The sequence below is a fragment of the Podarcis muralis genome, chromosome 11 (assembly GCF_964188315.1).
Source record: "Podarcis muralis chromosome 11, rPodMur119.hap1.1, whole genome shotgun sequence".
NCBI lineage: Eukaryota > Metazoa > Chordata > Lepidosauria > Squamata > Lacertidae > Podarcis > Podarcis muralis.
Genome location: NC_135665.1, coordinates 20,009,504 through 20,025,299, shown reverse-complemented (window position 1 = coordinate 20,025,299; position 15,796 = coordinate 20,009,504). Strand labels below are relative to the sequence as shown.

The 15,796-nt window shown below is 41.4% G+C and overlaps 1 protein-coding gene across 2 annotated transcripts in view; it reads left to right on the top strand.

The window, feature by feature from the left end:
* Positions 1-15,535, top strand: part of SNX24 (sorting nexin 24) — a 74,930-nt gene extending 59,395 nt beyond the window's left edge. For both annotated transcript variants that reach the window (XM_028748724.2, XM_077936103.1), the window contains 4 exons: positions 7,819-7,913; positions 8,913-8,945; positions 9,583-9,647; positions 14,733-15,535. In XM_028748724.2, the coding sequence (XP_028604557.2) occupies positions 7,819-7,913; positions 8,913-8,945; positions 9,583-9,647; positions 14,733-14,803 (264 nt within the window). In that variant the 3' untranslated portion in view covers positions 14,804-15,535. The remainder of the gene's footprint in view (positions 1-7,818; positions 7,914-8,912; positions 8,946-9,582; positions 9,648-14,732) is intronic.
* Positions 15,536-15,796: the final 261 nt, after the last annotated feature.

Here is a 15,796-nt window from a genome sequence, read left to right as displayed (position 1 = left end):
GGAACCGCCAGAAGGCCCTCAGTGCTGGACCTCAGTGTCCAGGCTGAATGATGGGGGTGGAGACACTCCTTCAGGTAAACAGGACCGAGGTCGTTTAGAGCCAATCCCAAATCAGAATCAGACTATTTCATATGGTTGGCACCATAAAAAGAATTCTACTGTACTCAACTGGAATTCTGCACATCAGTTCTGAAACTGTGAACTATCTTATTATTGAAGACAAAGTAAAGGACTATTGTGGTTTTATCAGTAATAAAATGACATTCCATGCATTTAAGACAGAGGGAACTCCATTGAGGGTAGGTTGGAATATCCTAAGTTTTGATGAATCAGCTTCTCCAACAGCAAATCACATATCTCCTGTAAGTCAACCCTGCGATCGCTAGATGTTATTGCAGAAACAATGAAAATATCTCTCCAAATAGCTGTGGAGTGCTGGCAAAACTACATCAATGTGACATTAATTTGACCCTTGCAAAATGTACAATATAAGCAGGTGGAAAGTTCTGTGTTAGACAAACTTCAGAATGCTTGGTGTATTTCACTTCTCAACATAATACAAGACATTGGGAAAGTTTGTTGAGGACTCTGGAGGCAGAAGTGGAGGTGCTTGCAAAGGATTGCTAAAGAGCTTCATAGCACGTAACCACTACAGGAGATGTTAAAGGGTACACATTGTCCTAGCTGAAGCTGTGATAATTTTACACTTCAAAAAATTCTAAGCCAGTTGTGACATCCCTTCTAAAATAGTCACAGAGCTTCATTTTCTCTGTGACATGCCCTTGACCTTCAGCAATGAAGATTTGACTTATGAAATGAGAAGTTAGTGCATATGTGGAATTTTCAGGGGAAATTGAATCAGGTGAGAGCATGGGAAAATGGCACAGTACAGGTATTCTTGCCGAATGCACAATGGCAACCACAAGTTGTTTGCTTTGGTTGGATGTCCAGGTTTCTTCAGTCAGCAGAATTATGCATATCCAACTGCAAGACAACATGCCGAAAAGGGAGGGGACTCATCCTGAAATTTAAAATGACTTCAGACAAGAGGTTATGTCCATAGGTGGAAAATGAAAGCTATCTGACAACTATCTGACTTTTAGAAGACATCTGAAGGCAGCCCTGTTTAGGGAAGTTTTTAATGTTTGATGTTTTATTGTATTTTTAATATTTTGTTGGAAGCCGCCCAGAGTGGCTGGGGAAACCCAGCCAGATGGGCAGTTATAAATTATAAATAAGTTGTTGTTGTTGTTTTACAAGATCTGCCTTTTGACACTTAACATAAATAAATATTTATGGAATTTCTAACCCACCCTTGTGCAACTGGTCCCAAGGTGGGAATACAGGAAAAAGTCTATAAAACAATATATATCAATTGAAATCTCATAAAAGATCCTATGAGGCTTGCTACAGTTCTTGCTCCCTTGGCATAAGTGAAAAGGAGTATCTTAACAAACCAAAGAAAAGTAAATTGAAAGAAGAACACTTGAAAGCAGACTTATAGTCAGGAACCATCTAATATAGGCTGCATATTGGTTGATTAAATATTCCTTCTCCATACCCTAGGTGAGTTTCTTTAGCGTGTGTGTGTGTGTGTGTGTGTAAATATATATAATTCCTTATGTATTTTGTTACGTGAATCAATGTCATGGAGCTGACAGGCAGAGTAGGTTATTCACAGGTCCGGGAAAGAGAGAGACGCAAGGCTAACTTGCAGTTGGTTTCTTTATTAAGGAAAGAAAAAAATACAAGGAGGCGCATAAAGGCAAACTCATCTAACGAAGCAGTTGTTTGAACTGGTGTGCAGCCCCTCATTCGCTCTCAAGCATTCTGAGTCAGGGCTCCTCCCTCTGTGATCATCGTCTGCTAAGGTGAGCCCCAGGGGCCTCTCTCTGTGCCTGCCTGGCTTGGTGATCAGCATCATGTAACATTTGTCACGTTCTAGAAGTAAGTGAGGGACGCGGGTGGCGCTGTGGGTAAAACCTCAGCGCCTAGGACTTGCCGATCGAAAGGTCGGGGGTTCGAATCCCCGCGGCGGGGTGCGCACCCGTCGTTCGGTCCCAGCGCCTGCCAACCTAGCAGTTCGAAAGCACCTCCGGGTGCAAGTAGATAAATAGGGACCGCTTACTGGCGGGAAGGTAAACGGCGTTCCGTGTGCTGCGCGGGCTCGCTAGACGCAGCTTGTCACGCTGGCCACGTGACCCGGAAGTGCCTGCGGACAGCGCTGGCTCCCGGCCTATAGAGTGAGATGAGCGCACAACCCTAGAGTCTGGCAAGACTGGCCCGTACGGGCAGGGGTACCTTTACCTTTACCTTTACCTTTAGAAGTAAGTGGGACCAGAGAGCCATCTGCAGAGAAGCTGTCAGAGTGAATCTGTGGGAGAGCTGCGGGGTCTGGCTCCCCTCTGTCATCTCTGTCGGCGCCTGCATCCAAACTGGTAACCTGCCCTGTGCTGGGCCACCTGCCTGCTTCTGCCTCTTCGTGATCCCTCAAGCTCCCTGCTTCTAGTACCTCTCAGCTTGTCCCCTCCTATGAGGTGTGGTTGGTGTCCCACTACCAGGCTCCAGGATCTAAGTCATCTTCTTCTCTGCCTTCCCAGGGGGGCTCTTGGGTGGGTCGCTTCCACCACTCTTCCTCATCCAGCCAGTCCCTGACAATCATTTGATGTGGTTTTATTGCACTTGTGTGTGTAAACAGCTTCAAGATCTTTGGATAGTAAAGTGGTCTAGAAATGGAAATAATAAATAAAGTCTGGTTGCAGTTTCTTTGCACAACCATTGGATGCAACTCATTGTGTTAGGAGCTGGTCTCATGCTAACTTCTGTAAGATGTGAAATATGATTGGTGTATTGGCTGGTCATAGCAGAAATGCAGCACATGACCTTTCTCTTACAAGCTTTCTCCTATCCAAGCCACTGAACGGGTTCAAGAGAAGAAGACACAGAGAAACATGCACATCCTAACTCAACTTTTCAGCTTCACTCCGCATGGTTTTCCATGTGCCCTTCAATTTGACCATTGGCATTTAAATGTAGTAGTTTTATATCCGTTATATTCATTTTTTTGGCTGGGGAGCATTTCATTAACCTATGGGCATTCTGGCTCACTTCCTAAATTGTGACCTATGCAGGTATGAATGTGACTACTGTTGACTCCTAACAGCATCCTTTAATGCTGTTTTTTGAACACATACTTTGCATTACTGTGACAATGTTGTAGAGGGGAAATAAGATACAAATTAGGAAGACAGGTTTTCTATTCCTTTTTTTTAAAAAAAGACAACCAAAACATTGGAACCTACTTGGGAACCTTCTTAGTTTCCCCCCGTCCCCCACCAGTATATAATGTTCTTTTGCCAACTTTTTATCATTGTTAGTGCTCTTTAAGCGACTGTTGGAGACAAGGCAAACAGAGGAATATCTACTACAAAGTGTTCTATAAAGACCGTGGGTTTAAGTCCCAGTGGAGGCAGACGCTCCAGTCTACTTACTGTAGCTAGGATTTATTGATTTTTATTTTTTTTTCCTTCCCCCATTTTTAGCTGCACCGCTGAATTAGATATTGCAAAGCATCTCTCCCTGTGAAGAGAGGAAAAACTGTCATGAACTTTTTCACCCTAACAATAGGGCATTTCAGACTGAAATCTCGCACAAAGGATTTAAACCTACAGGAACACAGCCTCTTACCACATACCATGCTGAGTCTTCTGGCCAGAAGATGGTTGTGGTCTTGAAGAACTAGGTTGGATGATTGGTGGCTTGCGGGGCGGGGAGTGTCCTGAATTTTTAGAGCTGTTTTGTGTGCTAAAAGGGGGGGGAATCAATCTTTGAAAACAATGCAGTCCTCCAGTGCGCTCTCGGAAGGTTAGCGAAATGGTCTTGTCCAAGTTTCTAGCAAGCTGTTCAGTTATTGTTATAATTGGCTGATGAGTAGGTCTGGACCTAACTAGAATGCCAGGGTTCGATTTCAAAGTGTCCTCTGTGAAGATGTGTCACCATTTATGCTGGCTTTAGTGACAATTTTTTAAAAAGGAAACTCATGGGAAATCATTATGCTGTTTATATGTCTCCCATCCTGGAAAGCATTATCCTGTGATATTTTAGCACTGTTTTCTACTGCGTGATGGCATCTACCTAAGGTTAAGGCAGAACAAGTCCCTGTGCAATTTTGTGACTATATTTTACTTACCAGAGGAGAAAAGATAACTGACAATTAAGAATTGGGGATGTCACTGAGAGAACATGAGCAACTAGCCAATAACATCCTCTGGGATAATGCTTTTTTTTATGAGGCTGAGAAGGTAGAAGAACAGGGGTTTTAGGGGTTTTGTTACATAATACACCAAAAAAAAAAACCCACTTCTGGTAAACATTTCTAGAAAAGAACTTCTTAAATAGCCTTCAAAATGGTTAGTGAAATGTGGCAATGATTAATACACTCTTTTAAAATGCATGATTAAATTTTCAGCTCAACTACAATTTGATCTCCTAGGATCACTTTATACCTGTACCCCAGGTAATGTAAGAAATGTTTCTATGTTTCTATTCTGCTCTGGTCAGACCTCACCTGGAGTACTGTGTCCAGTTCTGGGCACCACAGTTCAAGAAGGACACTGACAAACTGGAACGTGTCCAGAGGAGGGCAACCAAAATGGTCAAAGGCCTGGAAACGATGCCTTATGAAGAACGGCTAAGGGAGCTGGGCATGTTTAGCCTGGAGAAGAGGAGGTTAAGGGGTGATATGATAGCCATGTTCAAATATATAAAAGGATGTCATATAGAGGAGGGAGAAAGGTTGTTTTCTGCTGCTCCAGAGAAGCGGACACGGAGCAATGGATCCAAACTACAAGAAAGAAGATTCCACCTAAACATTAGGAAGAACTTCCTGACAGTAAGAGCTGTTCGACAGTAGAATTTGCTGCCAAGGAGTGTGGTGGAGTCTCCTTCTTTGGAGGTCTTTAAGCAGAGGCTTGACAACCATATGTCAGGAGTGCTCTGATGGTGTTTCCTGCTTGGCAGGGGGTTGGACTCGATGGCCCTTGTGGTCTATTCCAACTCTATGATTCTATGTCACGAAACTTTATCTGGATTATTTTACCCTTTTACTCTGGCTACAGAAAGTGGAATTTAGATGTTATTTTGGGGATATAATTTCAGACACTGCATACGGCAGGAAAAGCAGTTCAGAACATCAGGTGGGCAGGGCTCGTTGCAGTAGTTTCCACACTAGTGTGCCAAAAATAAGCCGTCATGTTGGATAAATCTGCCACACTAAGCTTATCAGAATGGGGAAGCCCATGTAGCATACCCGTGATACCACTGTAATCTCTGATTTCAGCTAATTAACCTCTGGCTTCAGACTGGCTCCCCCTCCTAAACCATAGTTAAGATGAACTTTTGTCCAAAGTCTATAGAAAGCAAAAGGATCAACTTTGTATCCCACATAGGTTCCAGCAGACTTAAACGGCATACAACAATTTTCCCAACCTGGTGCCTTGCGAATGTTTTGAGCTACAACTCCCATCATCCCTGGCCACACTGACAGTCTAAAACATCTGCAGCACAACTGTCTTGAAATGCTGCTGTAGGCCATTAAAGTATACTGTAGGCTGAGTCTAAACTAGACTAAGCTTTATTTGCCTGCATTAAAAATTGGATTTTGTTGCCTGCAAAGCTTTCTCGATACTTTCTCTCCGTATCTAGATCAGTGACTATTAGCAGTTTGTTTTCTTTGTGATAACGTGTATTGTTATGCAGTTCACATACCCTTTGACTTGCATCTCCCTTCACCTCTCCTCCCATGCTGAGCAAGATGAATTTTGTAGCAGCAGAGTGCTGATTTTACAAAATGCAAATGAAAGACACATTTAATGCAGAATTCTCATTTAAAGATGAACTGGAAGGCTTTTCACCTGCCAGAATTCCAAGGTTTATGTCTTATCTGTAAAAAAAAAACCCTGATGTAACCATGGAGATCTACTTCAATGTTGTCTGCCTCCTTCACAGTGGTTGGTTGCTGACAGACTTCCATGTGGCTAAAAGCCCCAGATTGTCCCCATAGTGGCGGTTCGATTTTATGACATGTGTCTTTAGTGACCAGTTGGCAGTCAAGTGGTGAACCATTGTAGAGTTCCTGAAGAATGCTCATCTATAGCTTCCATCACCTTCGCTTCACGCCATCTTGATGTAATAAATGCTCACATACTCAATATTATCTGTTCCTCCTGGAATGGTAGAAATATCCTGGGCTTAAAGGAGATGGCTGAGGTCATAAATCAAACAACAGTGGTGTGGATTTTAGCTTGGATATACCTTTCTCCTCTTCCTTTGTGGCACACTGTGAACTTAATAATGCCAGGAGAAATTAGCAAACGTTAGAGGCTCATTTGCTGTGGGGTTGGAACAAATGATCTTATGGCCCTTCTACGTTCTTATTATGGACTACTCTGTGAGCAGTTGCATTAAGTATATTAGACAATACTAGCTTCTGCCTTTGTCAGCCAAGATCAATGTGAGGCATTTTTTAATATGAATTTTTTTTTTAAAAAAAATCTGGTTTCCTTTTCATTACCTTGGATAAATGGAATTAACTGGTTTTTTTTATTTATTTAAGATTTCAAGGATCGGGTCTTTTCTCCTGTGGAAATATGCTTTTCATTATGTAGGTGTTTGTGTGTAATCTTATCTAGAATACACAAGAAACTCATCCTCTAGGGCAGTGTTCCCCAACCTTGGGCCTCCAGCTGTTTTTGGACTACAACTCCCATCATCCCTCGCTAGCAAGACCAGTGGTCAAGGATGATGGGAATTGTAGTCCAAAAACAGCTGGAGGCCCAAGGTTGGGGAACACTGCTCTAGGGTGATGGATGTTTTAAAGCATTTATGGTGGTGGTGGTAGTAGGAGTATTATACTATCTTTCTTCCAACAAACTATTGGAGGTTTTCCATTTTATCTCCATAGCCCTAAAGGGGATCACCGTGTGTGCAACCAAGCAGGATTTGAACTCAGGTCTGTCTGATCAAAATCTAGCCCTCATTCCACTACAATTTATTTCTTCCTTCTCTTGGCTTGTCATAGGAGCCAGCTTCTAAGATAAATAAAATAAAATATTTGAGAGGGCCAGCCCCTTTCTCCTAAATGGGCATTGCTATTCAAATGGTGCATTCATATGGGCATTGCTATTTAAATGGTGTGTATGGACCACATCATGTGATCGATTAGACGGGGCTTACCTGCCCCCCCCTATTTTATTTAAATTGGCACCCCATGGCTTGTTGGAAGGAGAGAGTAACTTCTGATTACATCATTAGGATTCCTGACTCTGAATTATGTATTGTTTTCATAGTAGGACTCTGATAAAAGCTTCCTATTTTGTATTAAATCTATTGAAAATTTAGTTTTCTAATAAATGATAGATCCCCCCTCGAATGGTTGTTTGTGGTAAAAGATAAGCATTTCTCCTCCAGTACTTTTGAGTGTCACACACTCAGTGTCCCTCCGTTACAAAACTTTTGCCAGATCACGATCATGTACCGATGAACCAGTGCATTGTAAGCTGATCTGTCAAGCCAAACACTTGCCTTAGCTTGTTAACATGCTCTAAATCTTTCATTAATGAAATCAGCTAGACCTCCAGACACTCAGAAGACTTCCTCTCCTCTGCTACCATGATGGATGAGATGCTAGAAATTGAGTGGCTGCAGCTCTTGGAGGTGTCATTTCAAAGGAGGAAGAAAACAATATTTATTTCTATGAAAGTAATAGAAAGATTCTATTTAACGTATGCACTTTCTTGATCGGAATTTTCTTTGTTACAGAGTATTATTTTAGAAAATGAAGAGCTTCCCAAAATTTTTCTCGACTTCCTCAGCATCCGCCATTTTCCTTCTCTCCCAAAAGCAGAAAGCTGTGGGTAAGGCTTTTTCTTAGAAATCTCAAAACACAGCATACAAGTCCCCACTGTAGAACTAGTTCTACACTCTGGTACATCTCCACTGTCTGAAAATAGTCACTGCTAATTTACAAAATGAGTTTCATATTATGGTTGCACTTGCACTTGATTTTAAAAAAACAATTCAGCACTCCAGTGGCTGTTTCATAGATGAAGCATGGAAACAAGTGAAACTTGTATTTGTTTATCGTCTTGCCCGCAGCAGAGCATTTGACTTAATAGAAGAAAATAAGAAGCTCTTAACATCAATTACCCGAAATTGTGTTTTGTCCTAGGCACAGGAGTTTTTCCTGAGTACGTAGCTCTCCTGATTAAAATAGGTTTTAAGGGAAGAAGTAATGTGCTGTTTAAAATGGGACCATTGCACAAGTCAGAGTGCATGATCTCTGCAGCAGGATGCAACGAAATAAAGAATTTTGGACAAAGGGCTGCCGGGAGCTTTATTGTTAAGATAGCATAAAAGACCATTAACATTATAATGGCCCTGCTTTGTATCCTCAAAGAAGATTCATTGAAATGAATGGGTTTGAGCAACTTAGATCCATTAATTTAAATGGTTCTACTCTGGGTATACAGTGGTACCTCGCAAGACGAATGCCTCGCAAGACAAAAAACTCGCTAGACGAAAGGTTTTTCCGTTTGCGAGTTGCCTCGCAAGACGAATTTCCCTATGGGCTTGCTTCGCAAGACGAAAACGTCTTGCGACTTTGTTTCCTTTGTCTAAATACTAATTCGCAAGACGAAAAATTCGCTAGACGGCAAAACTTGCGGAACGAATTAATTTCGTCTTGCGGGGCACCACTGTAACTTAGTTGCATGCAACCCACTGACTAGGGGAAAGAAATTACCTTGTCATTACTGTTGCTTTTGTTTAATGAGGATCTTTTCTTAAGAATGTAATGCTTGGGGGTTTCAGGTATGTCCAGTGTAACCTATTTTATATCTGTTATAATATTTCAGCTCTTTTGAAGAAATAGAATCTGAAGAATCAAGGTAAGCTATGGCTACTTCAGTTTCCAATTGAGAAATATATTGTTCATGTTTTAAAATGTGAGATCAATAGGATAATTGAGCATGTTTTAAAAACCGTATTTTAACACCCATTAAAAAGCTTTCTGTGGGTACATGTTATCTGCTGTTTCTTGCATTAATAAAACTTTTAACTGGTCCAATGTGGTTAAAAGTAAAATTATGCAATCTTAAACTGACCGAATACTCAAAAGGCAGTCTAGCAGGTAAAACAAATTAATGCTGAAGTGTTAAAAATAAAAAGTCATTGTGAGTTGTTGACATCTGCAGTATTCAACTCCTCACTTTAGAATTGGATCATTCCAGCATGTGCGTTTTTTAGGACAGGGTTACTAGGTTTGATTGCTGGGGAGTAAGTCCCATTGAACTCTGCTTGATTTGCTTCTGAATAAATATGCTTAGTATTGAGTAAAATGTGACCTAATCTATAATGAGCTTTATTCCTTGAAGATGGTTTTTTGTTTCTTTTACAATAAAATTGGTTTATGTAAGCAAACATTCTACCTAACCAGCTACATCAGCTCACTTTATCAAAGCTAGTTTGTAGTGCATTCAGTTTACTGTCCCTTGATGCTGACATTCCTGTTCTTGACCTTTCTAGCAAACTGTCCCACCAGCCTGTGCTGCTGTTCCTAAGGGATCCATATGTCTTGCCTGCAGCCAATGGTAATCAAAGCTGTCATCTGTTAACAGCTCTTTACTGATCTGACCCTACACCACACAAACCACGTTGTTATTAATACATGCTGAGCCCCAGTTCTAATAAATTTGCAATATATCAGGAGTTTTAAAGCTATTTAAAATCATAGCTGGGAACCAAGGCTTTTGTGAAAAGAGACACAACACCCTTAGCAACTGAAAAGGAGAGGATTTGATTTTTAAAATGCTAACATCTTAATCCTAGGTTATATCTATCCTGCATCAATTTTGAAGTATAATGTGGTGGTGTTGTTGTTTAGTCGTTTAGTCATGTCCAACTCTTCATGACCCCATGGACCAGAGCACGCCAGGCACTCCTGTGTTCTAATGTGTTAGGAGATGTTTAATAGATGATATTTCAGTAGGTATCATGCCAAGAATTATCGTTCCCCAACCTGATACCTTCTAAATGTTTCAGAGTACAATACCTTTGTAGTCCAAAACATCAAAAGGGAAGCCTTACTTAGTTCAAAGGATGCAAAGTGTAGCTGGACTGACTTAATTAAGTGTAGAGTCAAACTATGAATGATAGAATGAAAGAATGAAAGAATGAAAGAATGAAAGAAGAAGAAGAAGAAGAAGAAGAAGAAGAAGAAGCCACCTGTCTGACTGGGTTGCCCAGTCCAACAAATTAAAACACAGTAAGACATCAAACGTTAAAAACTTCCCTATGCAGGGCTGCTTTCAGATGTCTTCTAAAAGTCAGATTGTTGTTTATTTCCTTGACATCTGATGAGAGGGTGTTCCACAGGGCAGGTGCCACTACCGAGAAGGCCCTCTGCCTCGTTCCCCGTAACCTCACTTCTCACAGTGAGGGAACCACCAGAAGGCCCTCGGAACTGGACCTCAGTGTCCAGGCAGAACGATGGGGGTGGAGACGCTCCTTCAGATATGCAGGGCCAAAGCCGTTTAGGGCTTTAAAGGTCAGCGCCAACACTTTGAATTGTGCTTGGAATTGATGCAAGAGTTCTGTGACTGGAAATTCTGAAGTCTTTGAATTTTAAAAAAATTAAAAAATCACATGCAGCGGAGCCTGATCTGGATCACAGTATGATCTGGAAGAAGGGGATGTTTATTCTATAAGGATGTGAATTCTATTGCCACCCAGATATTATTGGACTACAGCTCCCATCATTCCTGGCCATTGGCCTTGTTGCGGTTGAAGGGTGTTGGCATCAAACAACATCTGGAGGACCATAGGTTCTCCACCTCTGCTTTTAGGCTCACACAGATCTCCAGTTACTTCACTTCCAAAAGCTGCTATTATTTGTGGCAGCTTAAGCCCCTTGCAGTTCCTTCTCTGTGACTAATAGCAGCTTTGGAGAGCAGGGGCTTGCAGACAGCTTGGTTCAGGGCTGCAGCATGGGAATAAAGGAGGTCTACCATGGGAGAGAGGGGAAGTCCAAGTCAGTCTCTCTTGCTTTTTGTAAAATAAAAAGATACCAACAGTTCCACTGTCTGAACTCCTGCATCCGATATCATTATATCCTGACTGCATAGAATCAGCACAAACAACCCAAGAGCAATGAATATATGAGGCAAAAGATATATAATTGCAATAGTTCTTCACTGGCTTTGTTTGGCGGGGAAAATATTAGTGAGGCAGGATGTTGGTTGGATTATATCCTCTGACATTCTTAGCAACTTCTCGTCAGTATCGCATTGTGATGAAGCTAATTTGTGAGATTGTATGAAGTAGTACATAATTTTCCTTGGGAGAAATCAAGTACATCTATCCTGTGTTGGAAAAGGTCAGTGTCACCGTATGTCTAATTCTTCACAGAAGCAGCCTTTTGTAACTAATTGCTTCCAGTTTTGCTTCTCTATTTATACCCAGCCCAAATGTTTTGCTAACTCTTAAAATGGTTCAATCTATGTTACACTTCAACTGTGATGGACAACTCTTGTGTTTTTGTTGCTAAGCCAAGGGTGGTCCAATGGTCAGTGCTGCTAACACGGTCATGCAAATTACCTACCAGCTTGGTTAGCTGGGAGTCTGAATCCTCACCCACACACCCCAATCCCCATAGTCAATGAAAGCTGGGGTGTCCCTATATTCTTACTCCACAGCTCTTCAAAGTAGCAATGTAGGTGTGCAGAGCACTGCTGCTGGGTGCAGCCTTGGTACTCGTAAGCTTACAGAGTTTTCTTTCTGTTTGATAAAAATGTAAGAATGTTGTCACATAGCCCCCACTAGATGATTTGCAGTACCGTATCAAAATCCTGGATTTGTAAAAAGTGAGGGTAGAGTAGAGGAACAAAGTGAAGGCACAAAAGCAGTGCCCCTGACATGGGACTGAGAAGGGAAAGAAAGTGAGAGAGGAAAAGTGATGGTTTAAGAAATACCAATGTTTGAAGAAGAAGAAGAAGAATTTGGATTTGATATCCCACCTTTCACTCTCTTTAAGGAGTCTCAAAGCGGCTAACATTCTCCTTTCCCTTCCTCCCCCACAACAAACACACTGTGAGGTGAGTGGGGCTGAGAGACTTCAAAGAAGTGTGACTGGCCCAAGGTCACCCAGCAGCTGCATGTGGAGGAGCAGAGACGCGAACCCGGTTCCCCAGATTACGAGACTACCGCTCTTAACCACTACTGAGAACGTGACATTTTTAGGCTATGGCAGAGGTTTGAGAGAGGTGGGGGGAAGTCAGCGTTTAAAACAAGCTGTGAGTACAGCGGGAATGGAGTTTGGAGGGCAGTTGTGTTAGCTTTTTGATGTTAGTTTCTGTTTTGTACCCATCTCTGCTGTTTCTCCTTCTTAAAATGGGTGTGCTTTTTTTAAAGTGTTCCACCATACCACCTTTACTCAGATTTCTGCTCTTGTTTAGAACCACCACTTTCCTCTCAGTGTCTCTCCACCCCTGCTTTACTCAAACTTCCGTCATTTAAAACAGCCAGTTTTCCCCTTTCCGCATTCCTCCCTTCTCTCTCTCCCATTCCTCAGCTGCTTCATTTGAGAGAGATAAAGGATTTGGAGCCCTCAAATATTCCAGAGTACCTTCACACAATGTATTTCACTCCTGGAACTATGTGTTGTCTGAAGTTCCAGATTCAATGTAGTAATTTAGAACAGATATTTTTTTAACAAGCAAACACCCATCTATATATGAACTTTACCTTCTCTAACTGAACAAGCTAACTGACAGTCTTGCTCTTAAGATTGTCGTCATCTTAAATATATCATTATGGGATGGATGTGTGCCCAAAGGGGGCTGCAGAATTAGGCAAGAGGGGGAAGGAATGGAAATGGGGGTGATCTGTGTGCTAAAGTTGAGAAAAGTAAGGAGGGGTATAGGAAAATGTGTGAAAGTGTAAAGGGGGGGTGTCAAAATGGAAGGCATAGGAGGCATGGAAATGGGAGTGAAGATGGAAGCAAGGACATGAAAGGAGTAGGAGAGGATGGTGACTTCAAAACTGGGTGCAAGGTGAAAAGGGGTGCTTAGTAGCTGCGGTGTGTGGGAGAAGGAAAATGCAGGAAGTTACCCAGAAAGTGGTTTATGCGCAGCGGGAGATTTGCACAAGAGGAGGAAGTATGGACATGGCAGTGAAGGTGAAAATGAATGCAAAGCAGGGCTGTTAAGTAGAAGAAGAGGCTTCAGAAAGAGTTTCAAAAGTGATCTTAGCAGTTTCATGGTGTGGGAATAAATTCTAAGGGGTTAATGTAGGGAGGAATGGCAGGGGAGCTGGCAAGCAGGGGGCAGCCCCTAGTTTTTCAGGTCAGACAAGCGTTTGTGAAATTCCAAGAGCTGATTTTAAAAACTGCTGAATAGTATTGTAATTTTATGTTGTGAACTGCCGAGATCTACAGATGTCAGGGAACTGCCATCGGAAGGACAGGAGGTGGAAGGGCTCACAGAGGTTGAGAGAGACTTAACAGCTGAAGAGGGAACCAGCAGGGGGAGAGAAGGAGCTCCAAGGGAAAGTGAGTCGGAGGGATGGCTCAGGGACACTTCCAGCGAAAATAGTGGGGAGGTTTCAGGACCTCCTATAGGGACACCCACTCCTCGCCGGAAACTGTCGCGCAGAGAGTCCAGAAGACGTGTTTCCGTTAAGGAGCTTTTATGCTGGAAGAGATTCCGTAAGCGCCCACTGTCGGATTCTGCTAGCGACTGACGGAGCCATGCTTGAGGGGCTCCGTCGTAGGCAGAGGTTTGCGGACTTGGCCAAACTCTGAGGGACTAGGATTTTACGCACAAGCAGCTCATCATCCCATCACAATAGATGAAGGGTAGTACAACAACAACACAAAAGTTTGGCTTATGTTGAACATTTACAGCAGTCAAAATTCCTGAACAGTAATAATGGAACAGCATTTGTTAAATAAATTACTTAAGTCTTACTATATTTAGTTTCTTCACAATGCTTTGTCTTGTCTGTTTATAGAATTAATGCGAAACTGGAGAAAATGCTATGGACTTGTAGAATAAATGTGCTTTAATCACATTTATGCATTTCTTCTCTTCTCTGCAAGTCTCCTCACTTTAGCTTATCTTATGATGATGATTAGCATCCTTTGTTTTTAGGAATACTGTTCCTTTGGAACTTATTGCAAGAATCTGTCCCTTTACGTTGACTAGATGCTTTAAGGATGCTTATGTGATGGCATCAGGCCCTTCCAGTCAACTTGGACTAAACAGTGCTGTAAACTACAATGGAAAAACTGCTGTGAAGTATTCCCAGTAGAAATCTTGGAATTCCTTCAAGTGTATTGAGATTTTGTTAGAAATTGAATTGCCAGTGTAATCCATCTTCCTTGTGAGAAAAGATTCAGATAAAGAGCTGGAGCCTAGCAGCATTAAGTATTAGAACATCCCTTTAAATCAATAAGCTACAAATCTGGCAGTGCATTCAGGCAATGCCCAGTGCTACACTAAAGTGGGTTTAGTGCTGAAACAGCATTACTAATAGCACAATCCTGAGCATGGATAAACATGGTGGTGATGCAATATCCTAAATTACACTGGGCCTTGCCTTGTTAAGTTCTACAAAAACATTTATATTGTATTGACATATGTAAGAAAGCAGTTTTTCTTCTTTCCTTTTTTTTCCAGATGACTTTCCAAACGTAGTTATTGAAGGTGTTCTCCGCGGATTGTTTTATCCTCATCTACAACCCAGGTAGAAAATGGGTTTGGATGGATAGTAACTGAAATAAACTCATCCTCTTCCTGGAACTGCACATTTTTAGTAAAACTCCTAAGACAACAGAATGTGGTCACAGTGGAGATGATATTTAATGATGGAACATTTCCCCTTTTAAAATTAATTTAGTGTATCACTAATATTGCTGCTTTTAAATTTATGAATGGAGAAAACGCTACTGTTGAATCTGTCTACCCAACTCCAAATGTTTTAAAAGCTGACATTCATAAGCTGAATTACACTAACAACTTTCATCATGTATTGATTTTTTAAAATAATAAATTACTACACTAAGCCTTTTGTCTCAGTGTAGTATCCACTGCTGGCAGTGGGTACACAGGGCAACTTATTACACAGGCAAGACCTGGGAAAAATGTTAAGAGAATTACTGCCCAAACTTGAAATGTAATCTAAGCTTATTATTAGTATTTCTGATGTGATTATATCATATCTATATTATCTTAAGTATGACTTAAATTTACTTCAGGACCCTCGCAACAAACCTTGTGCTTTCAGCCAATACACTCTGTTTGGTGAGCATAACTTTCCCATGTTAATTAACTTGTACCATTATGTAGCAGGAAGCAGACAGAACATGATGGGTAAAAATAATCAGCTAATAAATATTCAGAGGTCAATTGTCTAAGTGAACCATATGCTTATGTTTCACAAGATGTCAGAACCCAAAATAAAACATTGGCATTACACTGCATACGTTAGCGTTTGACGTGCATCTATTTCCGGTCTAATTCTAGTGTTTGTTAATAGCAACCTACTCAGTTGAATTCTTTTGTCAATGCTTGCTGCTCTATTAGTCCGGTGGTTGTGTTAAGAATTATGAAGGAATCACAGCTTGTGGTCAGTTTCTAAACAGGACAGCTTCAAGCCATGGATTATGCCCCAGACTGTATACCAAACCAGGATTTAAACTATTATATCTGATTCATAACTAATACAAAGCCACATGTCTTTG